Below are 20,248 nucleotides of genomic sequence, written 5' to 3'. Positions count from 1 at the left end.
GCAATCAACTGCACAGCGTCTGAATAACAATCTTCTCCACACACACTGAACATTACTGTAGCATGTCCTAAAAAGAAGAAGAAAAAGAGTATATAATTATACTAACAGGGTTACATTGGCACTCGCCAAAGCCGGCAATATACAATCTTTTGATAACAACTGAACAACTCTAGCATGTCCTAATTTGAAGAAGAAAAAAGTATAATTTACAACAGTACATTGTACATGTTGACACATTTTGAATTACAATCTTCTCCAAATAACTGGGTAGCATGTCTAAAAAAATTTGAAAAAGAGTATTAATATACAACATGTATGGCATTGTACATGTATCTACACTGCCTTTGATCCCAGACACTAACATTACTACTAGCATGTCCTAAAAAGACAGTGAATACAAGATATACATGTATATACAACATGTAACACAGCCTTTGAATATACAATCTTTCTCCACACAAGTGAACATAACTCTAACAGAGAACCAGAAAAAATGGTTTGCTTTTAAAGTTGATCCATGTAAATGTATCTAGCAGCATTTGAAATGCAATGAAAGCACAGACTGAACATTACTCTAGCAATGAAGAAGAAGAAAAAGAGTATATAATTATACAACATGTATATACATTGTACATGTATCTACACAGCCTTTGAATATACAATCTTCTCCACACACACTGAACATTACTCTAGCATGTCCTAAAAAGAAGAAGAAAAAGAGTATATAATTATACAACATGTATATACATTGTACATGTATCTACACAGCCTTTGAATATACAATCTTCTCCACACACACTGAACATTACTCTAGCATGTCCTAAAAAGAAGAAGAAAAAGAGTATATAATTATACAACATGTATATACATTTTATCTACACAGCCTTTGAATATATAGTCTGTCCTTGAAATAAATAAATAAAAATATATATAAAGTTTGTTTTGTTTTAACGACACCACTGAGCACACTGATTTATTAATCATCGACTATTGAATGTCAAACATTTGGTCATTTTGACATATAGTCTTAGAGAGGAAACCCGCTACATGTTTCCATTAGGTCAGGTCAGGTCATAGGGTTTTACGTGCACATTCAGAGCAAGCTGCTGTAGTGCATGCCTGTCATGGGCACAGGTGCCAGCCTTGGCCGGCTCCTCTGTCCAGGACAGGAAAAACATTTCCATTAGTAGCAAGGGATCTTTTATATGCACCATCCCACAGACAGGATGGCACATACCACAGCCTTTGATATACCAGTTGTGGTGCATTGGCTAGAACGACGGGGATTGATAAAAAAAAAAAACAGAATTACAAGCTTTCTGCAGTTGTATCATTTACTTGATTCTGATTGGATGACATCACTTGGAATACAAAAAACAGAAAATAACACCAGAATGGAAAATGGGTTGTCATTATGGATCATGATCATGAGAAAAAATTAATTATTTATTTGCATTTTCAAATGACAGTGAAATCCCTCTAAAGTGGACACCCATGGGACCAACTAAACTTTCTGGTTTTAAGAGGTATCGTGTTTAGAGGGGTTCTGTTGTGTACCAGGGATTTATCCAAGAGTTTTTGCTAGGATCCCTTGTATCAGGGAACTAGGAAAATTAGCATCACTAAATCATACTTGGGATATTTTTTCTGGCCACTTGATTTTGTACACCACTGATGCTGTACACCACTATTAAGTTAATTTATTAGAACAGACATAATTCAATACATCATTTTTGGAGGGCTAAGAAAATACTCACCACATCCGAGTCATCGTGGTATGACTTGACTTTGTGCTTTGTGTGTTGTGTACTAGTCTGTCGTTTAGGGTGTGTCACGCCAAGCTCCTGAAAGGGTAGAACACAAAAGGCTGTGAGAATCAACACTGACTTCTGTTATGAAGTTAACATTTTCATGAGTTTTGGAGTCTGTTATTGCCAGCATATGCTTTTCAAAGAAATGAAGAATGTTCATAATAAAATTCTTTACCAAAACAACATAATTAAATTTTTATTACATTCATTACAATATAATGTTATCCCAGTGGTCCAGCCGTAGCAACACAAGTTTGTCCATTTCTCGATGAATGTAAAAAATTATGTTGTCAGGGAACGTCATATCTGATGACATCATTTTATATTCATTTGGTAGTTTGTCTTAATGAGTATTATTGTTTAAGAAAAAAAAAAAAAAAAAAAAAAAAAAAAAAAAATAGGAACTATGAGTGTTATTATTAATATATATATGTTTGAAATTTAATTATTAGTATTGTCTGTTATTTCTTTTACGTTCATCTATGTATAAAAAACAACCCCACAATCATCTGTTAATGTTTGTGAGAACGGCTTTGCCGATTCACGCAGTTTGCGGATGAATTTTTTTTTTCATTCCCTGATAAACGTAAAAGAAATAACAGACAATCCTTAACTATTTTCATGAACACTATAATTATGATGTGGTACTGAAACAAAGAGTACATTTGGTATGCTTGTAAACAGTTTGATCATTATGGATGCTCCCTGCGTTCTCTTCAACCATTCAGACTGCTATAAAGTGCTATACAGATGGAAAGAAAAGGAAGAAATGAAACCCTAATTATACACTGTAGATCCTGAAATTAACGCGTCCCTAACTTAATGCGAGTGACGATGGGAAGACTAAAATGTGAAATGAAATTAATGTGAGTGGCCTCCTTTTGAAATATTACTTTCCTAATAACACATCTGTGTACCTTTCAGTTGAATCCGAGTTACAGGCGTCTTCAATGAGATAAACTCACTAACATGTCTGTGTACACATCAATTAACCTACATTTAGTTAGGCCCTAGTGTTTTTTTATGAGATCAACTTGAAGCATATTTTTGCCTCAATCATTTACATAATGTGTACAGTTATCTAAATCTGACTAAACATTACCATACATGTACGACTGCAATGGTACCGTCATAAGATATGCCGACACAGTCGCAACAAACTTGAACAGAAAAAACAAAGAAAGGGTCGACATCAGGATTAGTGTCCTAAAACCCATTCACGCGCGATGAATTGTGTCAGCTTTTGCTGAACTACTGGACAATTAGTCGCTCCAGTTGTTTTATAAATGCATTAGAAATTTAATATTTGTTTCAATAGCATATGACACATAGCTTGCTGGACTATTGCTGGACAAAACATAGAAATAAATGCGTAATATTATTAATGCGAATAACATGAACACGCATGTTTCGCATTAATATTATGATCACATTAATTTCAAGATCTACAGTATTTGAAATGAGGTCAGACTGTCTTTTCAGGTGCGTGTACAAGAATTTATGCAGTGAGGGAGGGGTCTGACTGACAAATGGTAGGAGTTAAGTCTTGCTATTTAAATATATTTAAAGAAAAGAACAGAAAATTTGCTTGAGCAAGTCGGGTTTTCAAGCCCCGAGTCCCCCACCATCTCCACACACACACACACACACACACACGTAGGTACCTGCTTTTAAGATCTACAGAAACAAACACCGGCACATCTTACCTCCTCATCTGTTGAGTCTTCATAAACTGTTGGATTCTGAGTAAGCGCATGCTCAAACTCATTGTCATAGTCATTATCACCACTCTTGAGTAGCGAGTAACGATAAACAACTTTACTGAAAATAAAATAAAAAAACAAACACATCAACAGGTGAATTTTAAAGAAGAATTTTTTTTGGATATATATACAGTGTTGTATGTACACAATATTTAATATATACATGTAGTAACTGTTATGAAATTACATTCTTGGGGATTTTGCTATACATCTCTGACATGTTAATACTGGTTTATATATTAGAAATAAATTTGATTAACCAATCAAATTTCACATTACGTTCATGTACTGACTGAATTAGAATGTATAATTACCAGAAAAGTAAAAGGAACTGGTTGACTTACTGTTTTCGTAGAAGATAAATTTTGTAGCCGAAATAGGAAGACATGGTGACCACGAGGATGATAACAATAATCACTATTATAGCAATGATTAAATTACTGTTTCCACCGTGAGGCTGAAAAATAAAATTGGATCAAATAAACAGTAAAAAAATGAATGAATAAATGAATGGATGAATGGATGAATGGATGGATAGATGGATGGATGGATGGATGGGAGGGAGGGAGGGAAGGACAGACGGACGACAGATGGGATGAATGGATGGATGGATGGATGGGAGGGAGGGAGGGAAGGACAGACGGATGACAGATGGGATGAATGGATGGATGGATATCTAACAACACATCAGCATAAAGGAAACTTGGCCACTGGGTTTGAAACAAAGGTATATGATGAATCAATTAATGAAAGAATACAAATAAGTGGGGTTTTTTTTAATGACACCATTAGAGCACACACATCCAATAGCCGACGATTAATAATGCAATATCCTCTAGTGTTGTTGTTAAACAAAACAAACTTTAACCATTTGAGCACACTGATTAATTAATCATTGGTTATTGGAAGGAAGGAAATGTTTTATTTAACAATGCACTCAACATATTTTATTTATGGTTAGGGGTGTAATGATACAGTAGGGTTGCGATACGATACGTATCACGATATTCACCTCACGATACGATGAGTATCGCGTTATTAAATTTACACAAAAAAATGCTGAATTGTTGGCCTAGAAAATTATTAATGTATTAATAATAGATCACAAACAATGAAAATAAATCCAGACTTATAGTTGTGAGGGTTGCAAGGAAAAGAACCACAAATGGTTTACAACTGTGTTGAATTATTTGTTTTAACACAACATGGGCCTGATTTAGTTGCAGTTGAACCTGATCTCAAACCTCTTTATAAAGTTCTGAAATTACTTTGGTACTAATTTCTGTTCCACTTTGGATTTGATATTTAGGCTCAAGCACATGCATGAATAAGCTCAACAAACCCAGCATTTTCAACATCAGAATATGGTCACAAATCGTGTGCTATAAACTTGCATATGCTTTTTGTTATCGTTTTACTGTGATCACAATTCAGTGGCATTTTTGGAACAAATACTTCTTTCAACGTTGCAGCTTTTTACAAACATTTGAGTACTCTAGTCTGTTTTATGTTTCGTAGGATTAGGGGAGTCAAGCAATCATGCAATGATGGATGATGGCAAGTAATGTGTAATATATTTGTTGTGTTGCCATTATAATTAATTACGGACTTGCATGTCTGACACACTGTTTTATTTGTATACACTTTTCTAATACCTTTCTCATAATAAATGGGAAACTTGAAAAAACGTCACATGGCAGACTTGTACTTCACAGGCGGATTTTCAAATTCGTCTGCTAAGAACGCATGCTTTGCAAAAATGACGTACATGTCAAACAATATTGATGAAGTGCTTGGTTCGAGAAAGCGATTGGCCACAAATCTGGATATCAGCCAATCAAAATTAATTTAACTTAACGCTATATACAGCTGGCCTGGTTTCTAATAACGGCAACTGAAACGGAAACTAGGGTAAGCTATGCGGTTTGCGTATGGTCATATTGGACTTAAATTTGACTAAATTCGAAATAAATCGATACTTTAAATGACAAATATCGATTTTTAAAAACCATAAGTATCGACAAAATAGTGCATGTATCGTGAATTGTATTGTAGAGAGAAATATCGTGACATGTCGACTTATCGATAAATCGTTACATCCCTATTTACGGTTATATGGCATCAGACATATGGTTAAGGACCACACAAATATAGAGAGGAAACCCGCTGTCACCACTTCATGAGCTACTCTTTTCAATTAGCAGCAAGGGATCTTTTATATGCACAATCGCACAGACAGGATAGTACATACCACGATCTTTATTACACCAGTTGTGGAGCACTGGCTGGAACGAGAAACAGCCCAATGGGCCCACCGACGGGGATCGATCCTAAACGGACTGCGCATCAAGCGAGTGCTTTACCTCTGGGCTACGTCCTGCCCAATCATGGGTTATTGGTGTCGGGCATTTGACAATCCTGGCAGTCTTCAGGGAAAGCCTGTTACATTTTCTGTTAGCATAAGGGGAGTTTTATATGTACTTTCCAACAGACCATACATCACATACAATGGCATTTAATAAAAAATATTTTATGGTTCATATTTTCAAAACCATGCGTACGAACAAAGAACTAAAATTATAGTTCCTGATTAAATCAATCTGATTAAAATCGGACCTTACGCCATCTCCATTGACACACATGTACATCTGACCAAAACCAACATTAACTTTTGAGTCCAGGTGACATAGCTTGATGCGTGGTCGATTTGGAATCGATCCACATTGGTTGGCCCATTGAACTATTTCTCGTTCCAGCTAGTGCACTACGACTGGTATATCAAAGGCCGTGGTATGTGCTATCCTGTCTGTGGGATGGTGCATATAAAAGATCCCTTGCTACTAACAGAAAAATGTAGCAGGTTTCCTCTCTAAGACTATATACATCAAAATTACCAAAATGTTTGACTGCCAATAGCTGATGATTAATAAATTAATGTGCTCTAGTGGGGGTCATTAAACAAAGAAAGAAAGGTTTTATTTAACGATGTACTCAACACATTTTATTTACGGTTATATGGCGTCAGACATATGGTTAAGGACCACACAGATTTTGAGAGGAAACCCGCTGTCGCCACTACATGGGCTACTCTTTCCGATTAGCAGCAAGGGATCTTTTATTTGCGCTTCCCAAAGGCAGGATAGCACAAACCATGGCCTTTGTTGAACCAGTTATGGATCACTGGTCAGTGCAAGTGGTTTACACCTACCCATTGAGCCTTGTGGAGCACTCACTCAGGGTTTGGACTCGGTATCTGGATTAAAAATCCCATGCCTCGACTGGGATCTGAACCCAGTACCCACCAGCCTGTAGACCGATGGCCTAACCACGACGCCACCGAGGCCGGTGAGTCATTAAACAAAACAAACTTTTAACTTTAAGTGGCTTTTCCTTTGACCAGTGAGTAAAAATGTGCAAACAGTTTGTGTTTTCTTTGTGATCCCTTATTGCTAATGGAAAATGCAGTGAGTTTCCTCTGAATATTACATGTTAGAAGGAAGGAAATGTTTTATTTAACGACGCACTCAAAACATTTTATTTACAGTTATATGGCGTCAGACATATGGTTAAGGAAGGAAAGAAAGAAAGAAATGTTTTATTTAACGACGCACTCAAAACATTTTATTTACAGTTATATGGCGTCAGACATATGGTTAAGGAAGGAAAGAAAGAAAGAAATGTTTTATTTAACGACACACTCAAAACATTTTATTTACAGTTATATGGCGTCAGACATATGGTTAAGGAAGGAAAGAAAGAAAGAAATGTTTTATTTAACGATGCACTCAACACATTTTATTTACAGTTATATGGCGTCGGACATATGGTTAAGGAGCACACAGACACAGAGAGGAAACCCGCTGTCGCCACTTAATGGGCTACTCTTTTTGATTAGCAGCAAGGGCTCTTTTTTGTGCACCATTCCACAGACAGGATAACACATACCACGGCCTTTGATATACCAGTCGTGGTGCACTGGCTGGTGCGAGAAATAGCCCAATGGGCCCACCGACGGGGATCGATCCTACATGTTAGAACGACCAAATGTTTGACAATCAATTGCAGATGGGATGCTCTAGTGGTGTCGAAAAAACCCCCCAACTTTTTTAGGAGTCTGGAAGATGCAGCTTAAAAAGTTCACACATCAAACAGAAATGCTGAACTAACTAAGGACATTTTTTGTTTGAAAAGAAATCAAACATAATGTAACATATATATATTCATTCGTTTTACTCACTCAGGGCTAACTCTGATTCAGGAGAAAATTTCGCCAAATTATCTATTAAACTTCCAAGTATTATAAATACCCAGTTATTTTGTAACAAAATATCAATTAATACTTGAAATTCTTTTGCCAAATTAAAATAAAATTGGCCAATTGTTTTTAAAATTAGCAATTGGCGAATTTGGCGAGTGCCAGAGCTAGCCTTGTCACTCTCCGAATTTTGTATAAAAATAAATGAATTACCTTGACAGTTTCTTCGTACCCCACAAAGCCTTTATTGCCTGAACAGTGTGCAGTGAGATTAACAATTTTTCCATTAAGATCCACACCTCCAGTACAGATATCCCCAGGGATCTTCCGATACCTGTAGTTTTATATAGAACCATTAGTCTGTCTTACAGCAAATGTTAGTAACATATACTAATGTGAAGAAAAAAATATATACCAAGAAAAATTTATTTAAATTCCTTTATAATTTGGATAAAGGAAATGAATGTTGGTAAATAGGTCTGAGCTATTATGGAATGAAATTTTGTTCACACCATTCTCATGAATAGATTTTTTAAAACAAGCAACATATTTTGGGTTTTCTTCAGTAGTTTCCAAGTGTCTTGGTATAGTTTCTTTTGGACGTTAGTATATATTATAATTCCTCTTGATCTTGTTTACAACCTACAAAGTCCATCCCAATTGTATTTTCAAAATATTTTGCAATTAAATTTATTTCATTATAGGCTGGAACATTAAACTCTGAAATGACCGTGACCTCTGTGAACAAGGATCAGGGGCCCAATTCACTAAGGTCTCTTAGGCTCTGCTAGACAGCAAAGTGTCCTCTTTACAAGTCTTTTAGCATTGCACTGCAAGATCGCTTAGTGAATTAGGCCCCTGGTAAATACAAGAGTGTGATAGCCGTTAAAAATACAGGCCTCGATGTTTAAGGGGAGCTATCACTCTCGCTCCCCTGAGACCAGTTCAAGGAAAGTTATTTTTAGCGGGACCAACAATTTTTCGTATCTCCTAAATTCAACTCCCCTGTTTTTCTTCACTGGCCAATAATAAAAAAATAAACTTTTGGGGGGGGGGGGGGGGGGGGCACGATTTGTGATATTTCCTATTTGAAAAATATTTGGATGAAAAGCTAGCATTCATTTTATTATATGACCTAAAGTTCATTTTCAGTATTTCAGATCTAATCCAGACTACTTGTACAAATTATCACAATGCTGAAACATCACTTCCCTTTAATTTTAAAAACACCAAAAAGCTTCAACACTGACCCTCCCAAAAAACCCACAGCCCACAGTGTGACGTAAAGCAAATTTAAGAGTTTATTCTTTAAAAAAAAAAAAAAATCTCATTTCAATATCATAATTAACTTATACAAATGCCATACCCTTTGGTAATTATTTTCTCTTCGTGACCAAGGAAACAGACGTCAATTTCTTTACCATGGAAATCGGGATCCCGTTGACATCTATCACTGCCAACAGGTCGGTAGTATGTGTAATCACTGGAAGACAAGACACAAAGATTATCATATGAGCTAGCTTGTGTGTTGTACTGATTTTACGTATTGCCTGAGCGAGAGCAAGGGTAATACATGAATCCTGAAATAAGTTTCATTAAATCAGTACGAATCACATTGTTAGTGTAATAATTTCTTTATTATCCATATGATTTTTAAAATATTTTCTGATAAATAACAAGGACTGTATCAAAATGTTGCTACCACAACTTGAAGGCGACAATAAAATGACATCATATTTCACATGCACAGTCTGAGCTAGAACTGGGGAAGCAATGTCATTTGACTCATGTTATGACATCGCTTCCCAAAATTATATCATTACACTTGTTATTACATGTGTATTTCGTAGGCTTTTTATTAACTCAGTTATGTTGAACCATGTAATTATAGGATATTAAACAAGCTTCCGTTTCGTATCATGTTTATGTCCCAAATGAAACAACTTTCAATTGTCACAAACTTTAGCAAGTGACAATGAAAATTATTTCACGAGGGACATAAACATGATACGAAATGGTAGCAAGTTTAATATCCTATTTATTAACCATAATCGATCTTAATTTATATCACTCGACTCGTTTAGCTGACGTTTCTGGAAGGTTGTAGTGCTCCAATCGATGACATCATCGTCTGACGTCAAAGTGTTACATCCCACTTGGCGTTTTAGTGGGATGTATGACTTTGATATGTACCAAGATATTTTTAACCATATGGGTAATAAAGTGTAATAGGTGTTCATGCTTACAGTAACATCTTCATGTTATAAGTGATGTCATTACGAACAGAACTAGCAGGCCTACATGTATGCTATGCTAGCCATTTTTCGCTAAATACATGTATGTTTGCAAACTATTTTAACTGGTTCCCAAAGCGATTGTTCGGTTTAATATGTAGCACAGAAACCAGTCTAGAAAGCAGTAGAAGGCTGACTGAACTTACCCAAGATGAAAATTAAAATCAGTCAAGATATAACATTAAAATAATGCAATAGCATTGGATGTTAGCAATAAGCTTGCATCTTCTGGCATCTTTGTCAAATGGGCAATTTTACTTTAATTGTATTTAAAAAATAAAAACTGTAATTTAAACAACTGTACCTATATAACAGGGATATGAAGTGCAATTACAATAAAATATCTAAAACAAATTAAATATGAAGCTAAATAATGATGACACAATGTTGTGTCATTGACCAAGTTAAAATTTAATGGCGTTCGATTAGGTTTTTTTTTGTGTTTTTGTTTTTTTGAGGATTACTTTGTCAGGTACGTTTGCACAGCAGTATTATTAAATAAATGTTAATTTAGTAATTAAATAAAGATAATTCTTATTCAAATTCTTTTTATTAAAAAAATATATGTCATGTAAATTTTCTGGAAAAGTTCCATCCGAAGAAATATATCATGGCGTTACGTCATAGGATAACCGAAAGATATTTACAAAAAGCGAAAGATATTGTCAAAAATTAGGATAGATGTATATAATAAATACGCCATTTCATGCTGTTTTTTCTAATATAATTTTTATGTCAACACGTGATGTGTGAAAATATGAAAAACATGAAATAGTCTTTATACACATGTATATGTACATTATATTCAGAATCCTAAACAAAGATATTATCATTCTTCTTTTTCAACTGGAATTTATATATACTGAAACACAATGAAAACGCAAAAACAACTTTTCATTGCCAATAACGACAAACTATTAATGAATTGATGGATAATGTAATGACATTAATGACTGGTATTCATGAGATACATTCACATGGCCAGTTATCATCAGTAATCGAGTTGCATTCGTAATCGAAAAGTTCAACCTCCCATATCAAGGTCAGTACCGGTATTTGGTGTGTCCACCATTGGCCTGTGAGCATGCGTGACGACAACGGGGAAAGGATTGGCACAAACATCTCAAATAAGCCACAGGAATGTTCCTCCACTCCTCCTGCAACGCCTGTGCAAGCTCAGCGACGTTACGCGGTGGTGGCTGGCAGTGACGTACACAACGTCCTAACTCATCCCACATGTGTTCAATTGGGTTCAAATCCGGTGAAACAGCGGGCCAGTTCATAACGGTGATACCGGCTTGTTGCAGGAATGCCTGGGTAATTCTTGCAGTATGTGGACGGGCATTGTCTTGTTGAAACAGAAGGGGACCTCCTGGTCTTCGGTGATGGCGCAAAAGTGGCTGGAGAACTGGTCTTAGAATAACGTCAACATAACGCTGGGCTGTAAGAACATCGTGGACAATGATGAGATCACTCTGAAATCACAGTTGATTGCCCCCCATACCATCAGACAACCACTGCCAAACCGATCACATTCCCTCACACATCCATCAGCGTACCATTCATGGAGTCTCCTGTACACACGTGCTCTTCCATCGGCAATGGAGACAAAGAAACGGGACTCATCTGAGAAAACAATGCTCCGGTAAAAGGCTGGTGGATGATTACCATTCTGGAGAGCAAACTGTAGTCTCGCAGCACGATGTCGCGGTGTCATGATGTTACCGTTGTACGGGTGTCCAGCCGTTCTGACTTGATGGATGACCGCCATCTGATGGATGGGCCTTCCATGACATCCTATCGTGTTGCTTGCTGTCATCGTCGCAGTTCTAAACCGGTCACGGAGGTGGTGTCGTCGAATCTGCCGATCTTGGCGTGGGGTCGTAACGGGACGTTGACCAGGTCGAGGTCGATCACGGACACTCCCGGTCTGTTGATGACGTTCAACAAGTCGTCCAATAGTTGATGGATAGACTCTGAAGGTCCTAGCAACTTGGCTTTGCGAAGTCCCCCGTTGAACCATGCCCAACGCTCGCTCCCTTTGTTCTTCTCCGAGTCGTTGCATTCTTAATGTGACGAGGAATATAACACCGTTACGTGACTTTTATGTGTCCACATACTGGCATTTCACGTGCATTGCATGCAGCATGATTGAGCATGTAGTGAACACATTTCACACCATTTTGTGTGTTTCTGCTATTGTATGTGTAACGAGAACAAAACCAGGATTAAAACCCAGACAAAAGGCTTCCTCTCATAAATTGTTATTTTAAGTCCAATAAATATATTTTTCATTAATCACAACAAAATATCAAAAAATATCTGTTTTGCGTTTTCATTGTGTGTCAGTATATGTCTTTTCTATTTATGCAAGACAGACTCATTCCATGACATCATCCCATATGGAATAACTCTGTCTTTAATATACCGGCCTTGGTGGCGTAGTGGTCAGGCCATCGGTATACAGGCTGGTAAGTACTGGGTTCGGATCCCAGTCGAGGCATGGGATTTTTAATCCAGATACCGACTCCAAACCCTGAGTGAGTGCTCCGCAAGGCTCAGTGGGTAGGTGTAAACCACTTGCACCGACCAGTGATCCATAACTGGTTCAACAAAGGCCATGGTTTGTGCTATCCTGCCTGTGGGAAGCGCAAATAAAAGATCCCTTGCTGCCTGTTGTAAAAAGAGTAGCCTATGTGGCGACAGCGGGTTTCCTCTCAAAATCTGTGTGGTCCGTAACCATATGTCTGACGCCATATAACCGTAAATAAAATGTGTTGAGTGCGTCGTTAAATAAAACATTTCTTTCTGTTTTTTCCACCAAGAGTGTAAAACAAAACACTACCTCCACAAAGCTTGTCTTCCACTACGGCTTCCTGGATCTCATTAAAACATTTCTTTCTTTGTCTTTAATAGGCAATGACGTCATTGCATTTGACATGTGTAGTATTACTTCATTGGTAAAATATGACGTCATATTAATGCGAGTTGGTTAGTTTTAGATCAATATTTTATTATTAAAACCTTCATTATAGAAGTTATCTCGTTCATTTATTGTGTTAAATTTAGTTAGTATTTAACACATGAAACAGACGTGGCAAACATGATAGTGTAGTTTATTTATTATAAAATGGTCAAATAAAGAAGTAACTTTTTCAGCCATCTTTGTTCGTGTAAAACTGGCCTCGGTGGCGTTGTGGTAGGCCATCGGTCTACAGGTTGGTAGGTACTGGGTTCAGATCCCAGTCGAGGAATGGGATTTTTAATCCAGATACCGACTCCAAACACTGAGTGAGTGCTCCGCAAGGCTCAATGGGTAGGTGTAAACCACTTGTACCGACCAGTGATCCATAATTGGTTCCACAAAGGCCATGGTTTGTGCTATCCTGCCTGTGGGAAGCGCAAATAAAAGATCCCTTGCTGCTAATTTGAAGAGTAGCCCATGTAGTGGCGACAGTGGGTTTCCTCTCAAAATCTGTGTGGTCCGTAACCATATGTCTGACGCCATATAACCGTAAATAAAATGTGTTGAGTGCGTCGTTAAATAAAACATTTCTTTCTTTTCTTTTGTTCGTGTAAAATAATGTTTTATTTATCAAATGGATGGGAGAAAAAGACTCCATCATATGTGCTCATGTCAGATTGAAAAAGTACACCCTTGGTGGTGGAAATTTTGACTCTGGGACTCAGCAAACCATGTTCCGGATCTCAATTTCCATCACCTTGGGTGTACTTTTACTATCCTACATGACCTCATATGATGGAGTCTATTAGTTTCTATGTTATAATATGTTGGTGGCATCTTTAAAAAAAAATCAGTTGGCTTGCATCCATATGTACATGTGATTACATGTTATGCATCATTACCAGACATCACAGCAACTGTAGAAATAACAGATTTTTATGTTAATTCATTATGGATGCGAAACTGTGATAAATGAAAGTTGTACTGAACCAGTTTCTACACCGCTGTTGCATTCATACGAGGCACAGTAAACCAGGAGACATAAAAACATCATCACTGTTAAGGGGCGGGACGTAGCCCAGTGGTAACACGCTCGCCTGATGCATGGTCGTTTTGGGATCGATCCCCATCGGCGGGCCCATTGGGATATTTGTCGTTCCTACCAGTGCACCACGACTGGTATATCAAAGGCCATGGTATGTGCTATCCTGTCTGTGGGATGGTGCATATAAAAGATCCCTTGCTACTAATGGAAAAAGGTAGCAGGTTCCCTCTCCAAGACTACATATCAAAATTACCAAATGTTTGACATCCAATAGCCCAGGATGAATAAATCAACGTGCACCAGTGGTGTCATTAAACAAAACAGTTCTTTTTTTTCATCACTGTTTAGTTAGTAACAGCAATGTCACATACCGAATAGGACTACCTCCAACACCTGCCAGATTGAGTATGTATACACCGTATAGTACATGGGAACAAAAAGGTCATAAACATACCGTAATTATCATTCCTTAAATGTTTGCATTTTGCAAGTAAGATGTTAATAAACACTATCATATGTCTGTTAATAAATTTCAACTAAAGTAAAATAGTTACCATTCGTAATCTTCTCTTGTGCACTGACAGATGTGAATGTCTTTGCTCGTTTTGTGATTGTATTCATTCCGACACCTGAAATAATATCAACAGAACAATTTTTCAAATCTTCAGTTTTATACCTTAAAACTACATTCTTAAGCATTTAAAAAACAAATCTGTGATTTTAACAAACTCCCTGGCATAATAGTTCGGCCAATAAATACAAAGAATATGACATGAGTGGCAATTTGATACTATTTATTTTATGAGCTGTTTAAAAAAAAAAAAAATATTAAATGAAAAAAAAAATATTGGGAAACATTTTGAAACAACAAGCTGAAAGATTAATGATATCTAATGGACATGAATGTAATATTCTATTTCTTACATTTCCTCGAAAAACAAGTTTAAAATAAATTTAAACATCTTTCCCAACTAAAACTTATTTACAGCACTCGTGCTTAACTTATGCATCACAGAGCAATCATTTTCAAGATAACTTACACATCACAGGGCAATCATTTTCAGGATAACTTACAAATCACAGAGCAGTCAATTTGAGGATAACTTACACATCACAGAGCAATCAATTTGAGGATACCTTACACATCACAGAGCAATCACATTTTCAGGGTAACTTACACATCACAGAGCAGTCAATTTGAAGATAACTTACACATCACAGAGCAATCAATTTGAGGATAACTTATACATCACAGAGCAATCATTTTCAGGATAACTTACACATCAAAGAGCAATCAATTTCAGTCATGGTTATTTTATTTGATAGTATGGCTGTGGTGATTGGATCATTGCCATGGAACAACCAATTACAAATCTCAAAAGTGATCTGCAATGTGTGTTGAGACTAACATACTCAGCTGTGGAAGTGCAACAGTGAAAACGTTACCATGCGTCCACTGACAGTCTCGTGAATATTTCTTTTTTCCCCAGCAGGCAGCCATCGACATCTTTGTTTTCCTCTTTTCTCATCTCACTGTGCGAGATCCAGGACACGTACTGTGAGTTGTCACCTTCATGATGAAAACACAAGGAAAATAAAAAGGTTGACAAAGTATAGCACGTTTCGAAATACATAATATCACTTAAAAGCAGAGACCTTTTTTATTCTTTTATCATGTTTCATGATATGAAAAACCAAAAATTGCTTCTTCTTTTTTAAAACAAATATTTATTTTGAGAATTCCACCTGAATATGGAGGGCAGGACATAGCCCAGTAGTAAAAAGTTTGCTGGATGCGTGGTCGGTCTAGGATCAATCCCCATCGGTGGACCCATCGGACTATTTCTCGCTCCAGTCAGTGCTCCACAACTGGTGTAACAAAGGCTGTGGTATGTACTATCCTGTCTATGGGATGGTGCATATAAAAGATCTCTTGCTGCTAATCAAAAAGAGTAGCCCATGAAGTGGCGACAGTGAGTTTCCGCTATCAATATCTGTGTGGTCCTTAACCATATGTCTGACGCCATATAACTGTAAATAAAATGTGTCGAGTGAGTCGTTAAATAAAATATTTTCCTTCCTTCCTTCCTTCCTTCATTTCATTGTCGGTAGGACCCACCGCAAACGCAAGTTTAAGTATCAGTAACATGGCTGGTAGGTACTTGGTTCCCATCCCGGTACAAGCTGATCAGTTGGTGCAAACATGTGGAATTGCAACCGATTCCCAAAACCATAACAGACAAACTTACAAGGCTGTTTGATGATCTCAGCAAAGTCGATGACGAAAACCACCCACTTTCTATCCTTCTTTGTGTACGCCCAGATAGATATCGTCATAGACATGCTTCCGGGCTCCGTCAGAGCCCCAGTGAAAATCACGGTCTCGTTGGTAAATTTGTATTCATGCCAGCAGAGGCCCCAGTCTGTGGAAAACTTGAGTGTGTCTACAAGAGTGTCCGATATTGGAATGGCCACGATGAACCCTCCACTGTCACCAATCTGGTATGCATGGGGGCCATCCAGAGTCTACAAAATGAAAAAAAGAAGAAAGAAGTCGAAAGTGTGAAAAGTTTACACACAATTAATACACAATGTCTTTGGCTCAGGTGACTTAAACATTTTTTTTATGAAGAAGTTTTCAATGAAACCTTTGTGCCTTTATGGAATCTTCAAGTATTTTTCAGTCCAGTTTAATGAAGTCATTAGTTCACTGTAACTTGCAGAAGAAATATTAATTTTACTTGTTAAAAGTTTGAACCATACCACAGACAGGATAGCACATACCACGGTCTTTAAACGTGTTACTTGTCAACACAATATTAATAAAACATACCTATCACCTCTTCCAAAAAAACCCCCAAACAACTCACACTGAAATAATGATATAAAATAAGGAGGTATTTACAACTATCAACAACTGTACGAGCGTACAAAGCTTGAGATTCATTTGGTGGAATGGAAAGCAATATTTGCTTCTTAAATTACAAGCTGGAAGCAAATGCTAGAAAATGAGAAGCAATTCTAGAAATCAAGTCTCAAAATTAAACTATTATCTGGACTTGTGTAATTTTTTCTAACGAAAATGTGGAAAACTTGAGACAAACGTGAATTATATTTTATGATTTGTGTTATTGCTTATTAAATGAGTAATTCTCGATGTGTCTGGAATACTGTCAAAATATAAGATGGAAAGCAAAAGCTGCTTATGAAACTTATTATCAAACTGTATTTTGAGTGGCATAGTATGCAGTCTGCTCACTGTCAATTTCGAACATTGAAACATAGTATTACTCTTTTTTGAAAATACTTTTTCCCTCCTAAAGTGGTTAAAGATGCACAGATTATCACATGTTACATGTTCTACAATGCCCAGCTAGTTGGAAATTCTACAATGCCCAGCTAGATGAAAATTCTACAATGCTCAGCTAGTTGAAAGTTCTACAATGATCAGCTACTTAAAGTTCTACAATGCCCAGCTAGTTGAAAGTTCTACAATGCCCAGCTAGTTGAAAGTTCTACAATAATCAGCTAGTTGAAAGTTCTACAATGCCCAGCTAGTTGAAAGTTCTTCAATGCCCAGCTTTTGAAAATTTTACAATGCCCAGCTACTTGAAAGTTCTTCAATGATCAACTAGTTGAAAGTTTTACAATGCCCAGCTAGTTGAAAGTTCTACAATGCCCAGCTAGTTGAAAGTTCTACAATGATCACCTAGTTGAAAGTTCTACAATGATCAACTAGTTGAAAGTTCTACAATGATCAGCTAGTTGAAAGTTCTACAATGCCCAGCTAGTTGAAAGTTCTTCAATGCCCAGCTTTTGAAAATTTTACAATGCCCAGCTACTTGAAAGTTCTTCAATGATCAGCTAGTTGAAAGTTCTACAATGCCCAGCTAGTTGAAAGTTCTACAATGCCCAGCTAGTTGAAAGTTCTACAATGATCACCTAGTTGAAAGTTCTACAATGTCCAGCTAGTTGAAAATATAGACTCCATTAATTATGCAGTTATAACTTAAGAAGACGGTAATGATCAACAAGCACAGACCTTTCTCCAAGTGTAGCCTCCATCTATTGTAATGTACACATCGGGTGGTGTGGTATGTAGGGCGTCACCAACATGACCTAGAACAAGAAAGATAAAGTTAAACGTTTGTTTGTTTAACACCACCTCTAGAAAGACAAATCTTTTACATGAATTTTCCCACAGACAGAACACCACAAAATTGATTTATTTTGGAACCTGAAACAGTTTTGGATATTCCTGATGCTTCATTGTGGAAAAACCAAGTTAATCTGAACATACACTGTAGTTCATACTTCAAGTAACTTGAACCATGATGAAAAATCACACTTTATTCTGTGTGTGTGTACGCAAAACAAAGGTTCAAGCATGCTATTCTGCAAATATAACTAAACTGATTGAGCAGCTTGACTAAGACACTGTGGGAAAGTGTTAATGAAAAAATGTAGGTTTCTTCTGAAGATTATGTGTCAGAATGATCAAAAGTTCAACATCCAACAGCTGATTATTAATAAATCAATAGGGATGTGTGGTTTTATCAGTATATTGATATATTAGGATTTGTAATACATGTAATTATGTATTACGCTATACCCCAATATCCTCAGTAATTTCCAAAATACAAATTTGTTGTCAATCAGAAACCTTGATCTCTCAAGATTCGACAGGTAAGATGTGATAAAAGGAAGGGCGTAACATGATTAAATAAGCTTTGATACACCGAAGCGATCAGTACATTTAATGTTGTACATGTAAATAAACTTTCAATTTTTATCATATATTTTCTTTATTTGTTACATGCCTTTCTTAAAACTGGCTGATTGTGCTGTATCATATAGTTAGTTACCCATGGATATCACACACACAAATTTTCTCAGAGGGGTTTCGGGGGTCAAAACCCTCATACTCCAAGCACACTTTTTTTTTTTTCAATATACATGTATTTTCCAAGATAGCATGACTAAAAACAGCCTAAATACATCTCTTGCCACAGTATAGACCCTCCCACCCTGCTCAATTTCCTGCTCACATGTGTGATGGCTCACAAGAGTTCTGTGACAAAAATACTAACCATGCACGAGTATGAGCCCCACTGCACTTTCGACACTTAGTGGCGGCCTAGCTTTCACTCCACGCGAGATGCTGTAGTAGTTGTGTATCTGAAGGTAACACTTCTGAAACACACAGACAAAAACAAAGTTAATATTCAGTACTGGAAGATGTGCTAATCAACAGTGTGTTCATATACCAGCCTCGGTGGTGGCATGGTTAAGCCATTGGACATAAGGCTGGTAGGTAGAGGGTTTGCAGCCTGGTACCGGCTCCCATCCAGAGCAAGTTTTAACGACTCAATCGGTAGGTGTAAGACCACTACACCCTCTTCTCACTCACTAACAACTAACCCACTGTCGTGGACAGACAGCCCAGATAGCTGAGGTGTGTGTGCCCAGGACAGTGTGCTTGAACCATTAATTGAACGTAAGCACACACAATAATTAAGGAGGAGGGGAAGGCGAGTGTGTTTATTATAAGAGGCAGGCAGTGATTTTTTTATGAATACTGTTGCCACTTTATTCACCCTATTTTTCATGTTTACCATTGGACTTAAGGCTAGTACATCTGTAGGTACTGGATTCGCAGAGTGAGCTTAATGGTTCAATGAGTAAAGTACATGGCCACTACACTGATTTCCCTTTCACTAAGCACTAACAACTAACCACTTTCATTTTCATTTTGACTTATTTTCATGCTTATATCCAATTTAGGTTCAAGCCCACTATCAAGCTATCTGGGCTGTCTGTCCAGACAAGTGGGTTAGTGGTTAGTGAGAGAGAAGAGAGTGTAGTGGTCTTACGCCTACCCATTGAGTCGTTAAAACTCACTCTGGGTTGGATCCAGTACCAGGCTGCGAACCCTGTACCTACCAGCCTTATGTCCGATGGCTTAACCACGACACCACTGTCCAGGACAGACAGTACAGATAGCTAAGGTGTGTTCCCAGATATAAGCATGAAAATATATTAATGTGAATGATTGGAATGAATGAATGAATGAAAGAATGTATGTATGAATGGATGGATGGATGGATGAATGAAT

General features: G+C 37.1%; 1 protein-coding gene across 1 annotated transcript in view; it reads right to left on the bottom strand.

The window, feature by feature from the left end:
• Positions 1 to 629: 629 nt before the first annotated feature.
• The window catches only part of LOC121390384 (sortilin-like), a 46,590-nt gene continuing 26,971 nt past the window's right edge, over positions 630 to 20,248 (bottom strand). Inside the window, exons 12-22 of the mRNA XM_041522186.1 lie at positions 19,224 to 19,326; positions 18,176 to 18,252; positions 16,383 to 16,659; positions 15,580 to 15,703; positions 14,688 to 14,762; positions 9,196 to 9,312; positions 8,043 to 8,163; positions 3,919 to 4,031; positions 3,518 to 3,632; positions 1,758 to 1,844; positions 630 to 820 (exon numbers count right to left, since the gene is read on the bottom strand). Coding sequence (XP_041378120.1) covers positions 806 to 820; positions 1,758 to 1,844; positions 3,518 to 3,632; positions 3,919 to 4,031; positions 8,043 to 8,163; positions 9,196 to 9,312; positions 14,688 to 14,762; positions 15,580 to 15,703; positions 16,383 to 16,659; positions 18,176 to 18,252; positions 19,224 to 19,326 — 1,224 coding nt within the window. The 3' untranslated portion in view covers positions 630 to 805. The remainder of the gene's footprint in view (positions 821 to 1,757; positions 1,845 to 3,517; positions 3,633 to 3,918; positions 4,032 to 8,042; positions 8,164 to 9,195; positions 9,313 to 14,687; positions 14,763 to 15,579; positions 15,704 to 16,382; positions 16,660 to 18,175; positions 18,253 to 19,223; positions 19,327 to 20,248) is intronic.

Source organism: Gigantopelta aegis, chromosome 3 (assembly GCF_016097555.1).
Source record: "Gigantopelta aegis isolate Gae_Host chromosome 3, Gae_host_genome, whole genome shotgun sequence".
Classification (NCBI taxonomy): domain Eukaryota; kingdom Metazoa; phylum Mollusca; class Gastropoda; order Neomphalida; family Peltospiridae; genus Gigantopelta; species Gigantopelta aegis.
This window is presented reverse-complemented; position numbering and strand designations above follow the sequence as displayed.